At 33.6% G+C, this 2,283-nt stretch overlaps 1 protein-coding gene across 1 annotated transcript in view; it reads left to right on the forward strand.

Moving 5' to 3' along the window:
- SMURF2 (SMAD specific E3 ubiquitin protein ligase 2) overlaps positions 1–2,283 on the forward strand; it is a 50,502-nt gene that overhangs the window by 16,697 nt on the left and 31,522 nt on the right. The window contains exon 6 of the mRNA XM_012659521.1: positions 723–807. Within this exon, the coding sequence (XP_012514975.1) occupies positions 723–807 (85 nt within the window). The remainder of the gene's footprint in view (positions 1–722; positions 808–2,283) is intronic.

Raw genomic sequence — 2,283 nt, forward strand, 5'->3', positions numbered from 1 at the left:
CTTTTTATAGATTTTCTCTTCACCCTGGCTTCCCTACTCTCTTCCCAAGAGCTTTGAGTTCAGTTCACTGTTGACTTTTTTTCTCCCCAGTGGGCACACTTACTCTTCAGTCCTCTTTCTAACTTTGTCATTTTTCCATCTTTTCCTATTTATGACTGTAGAATTTCTCTCCTGTATGTTGTCTGTTTTTGGGCTCTGTAAGCCCACAATGTAGTCTTGAGAATACACTTCCGTCCAGAAAAGAGAGAACATAAGTTTTGGTTTAAAATTAGGCATTAAAAAAAAAGGATTATCAGTCTCCAGACTCTTTGAAAGTTTCCGAAAGCAACCCCCAGTCTTGCCAAAGTCGGCTAGCCTCTTACCCTGAGCCTTTGTTCTTCTTAGTCTCCACATTTAACTCATATAAAAGATCATTTCTTTATCTTTTGTTTAATTATTGATATTGTAACAATCTTGTTTTCTATTTTCCATTGCAACATGTTTAGTATTTGAGTCATATTATGAGTCGAGTTAGCTTTTATATAGCTGGCCTCTGACCCTCACCACCAGTTTATGAGATTGTTTCCAAGGGACAGAACAAATGGTTTGTAAAGCCATTTTTCTAATGAAATAGGTTGGTACTTTGGAGATGTTTCCCTATTAGTATATCATCTTAATATATAGCTGTCTTTATCCGTACATTCTGAATATGTTTTTTTTATTAGTGTCGATTAATTTTACAGAACAGAGGACAACGCAACAAGGTCAGGTGTATTTCTTACATACTCAGACTGGTGTGAGCACATGGCATGATCCAAGAGTGCCTAGGTAAGAACATTTCTTAAATACTCTTTATACCATTGACTGTCGATTTTATGTAGAATTTCTTTGGGTTTTTTTTTTGTTTTTTTTTTTAAATCTTTAACTTCTAAAAATAGTTTATATAAGAGTTTGGCTCTTTCTAATAGTCATTTCAATTTGGCGTTTAGTAGAAAGTCCTACCTACTTCTCTGCAATCCCACGCTAATTTCTGCCCCAGCCTTTTTCCCCTGCTCCCCCTTAGAAAAAAGTGAGGTAAAAACATGAGTCTCTAGGAGTTTGAAAATTGACCTGGGGAAAAACATACCCTTTAAAAAGGGTAGTGGATTGATACTCTTATTTCTGGTTAGGCTTTTTTTTTTTAAAGGTTAAAAAAATTTTTAATCATATATAAATATATTCAGTGTTCTTTTATGTGTGTTCCTTAATAAAATTTCATGTTAATGTAGAAAACAGCCTAATTCAACTCAATTTTATTTATTTTAAATACCTAAACATATATTTGAACTGCAGGCATTGCATTTACTGATCAAAATGTTATCTTTTAACTGTAAGAGGATGGAACAACACCCAAAACAATTTAGTGATTTAGTATGTTTTTGATACATTTTAGTATCAAATAATGAGTTTTTCAAACATTACTTAGCTATTTTGAGTTATTTCTGATGAACAGGTGCAAAGGACCACATAGTCTGGTTGAAGCTGCAAGACTTGAATTCTAAATTAAATTCTAAATCAGCTTTGTATGTGTACATGTACCTTTGGTGGATGAGGATATTTTATATATTAAGCACACCACCTACCTCCTCTGCAAAAAAAAAATCAAAAAAACAAAAACAGAAAAACAAAAAAACGCAAAAAACAAAATACAGTCCCTCCAAACCCAAAACAACCCACACAAGGTCTGGAGATCTTTTTCTTGCCTAAAGCTTATACTCAGTGTATTTGAATCAAAAACAGATGTGACTAGTTAATCTTAGGTTGCTTTGATACTCTCTATTTATAAATAAAACTATCATAATGAAAATGTTTTACTACTTCATCATAGAGCTTAATTAGAATTCTTTGAGGGTGGCAACCAAGGGAATGTACTATCATTAATTACTGTATCAAGGTTGCCAGTTTTGTGTCTTGACAGTATAAGCTGTTAGTTTTTAAAAATTAGTGGGGAGGATATTTTACATTTGTTTTCTAAGCTTACTAAAAAAATCCAAGGGCCTAACTTTTAGAAATCAGAGTTTCGTTATATAAATTATATAAAAAATATTTTGGCATCTGTTTATCAAGTTGAAGGTCAACAATAAGCTTTTCTTTAGGACTATTAAAAATCAAGAATGGGCACAGTGGCTCACACTTATAGTCCCAGCACTTTAGGAGGCTGAAGCGGGAGGATCACTTAAGGCCAGGAGTTTGAGACTAGCGTGAGCAACATAGTGAGACCCTATCTCTACAAAAAATAAAAAACTAGCCAGCATGGTGGCATGC

Source organism: Propithecus coquereli, unplaced genomic scaffold (genome assembly GCF_000956105.1).
Source record: "Propithecus coquereli isolate 6110/MARCELLA unplaced genomic scaffold, Pcoq_1.0 Scaffold119, whole genome shotgun sequence".
Classification (NCBI taxonomy): Eukaryota; Metazoa; Chordata; class Mammalia; order Primates; family Indriidae; genus Propithecus; species Propithecus coquereli.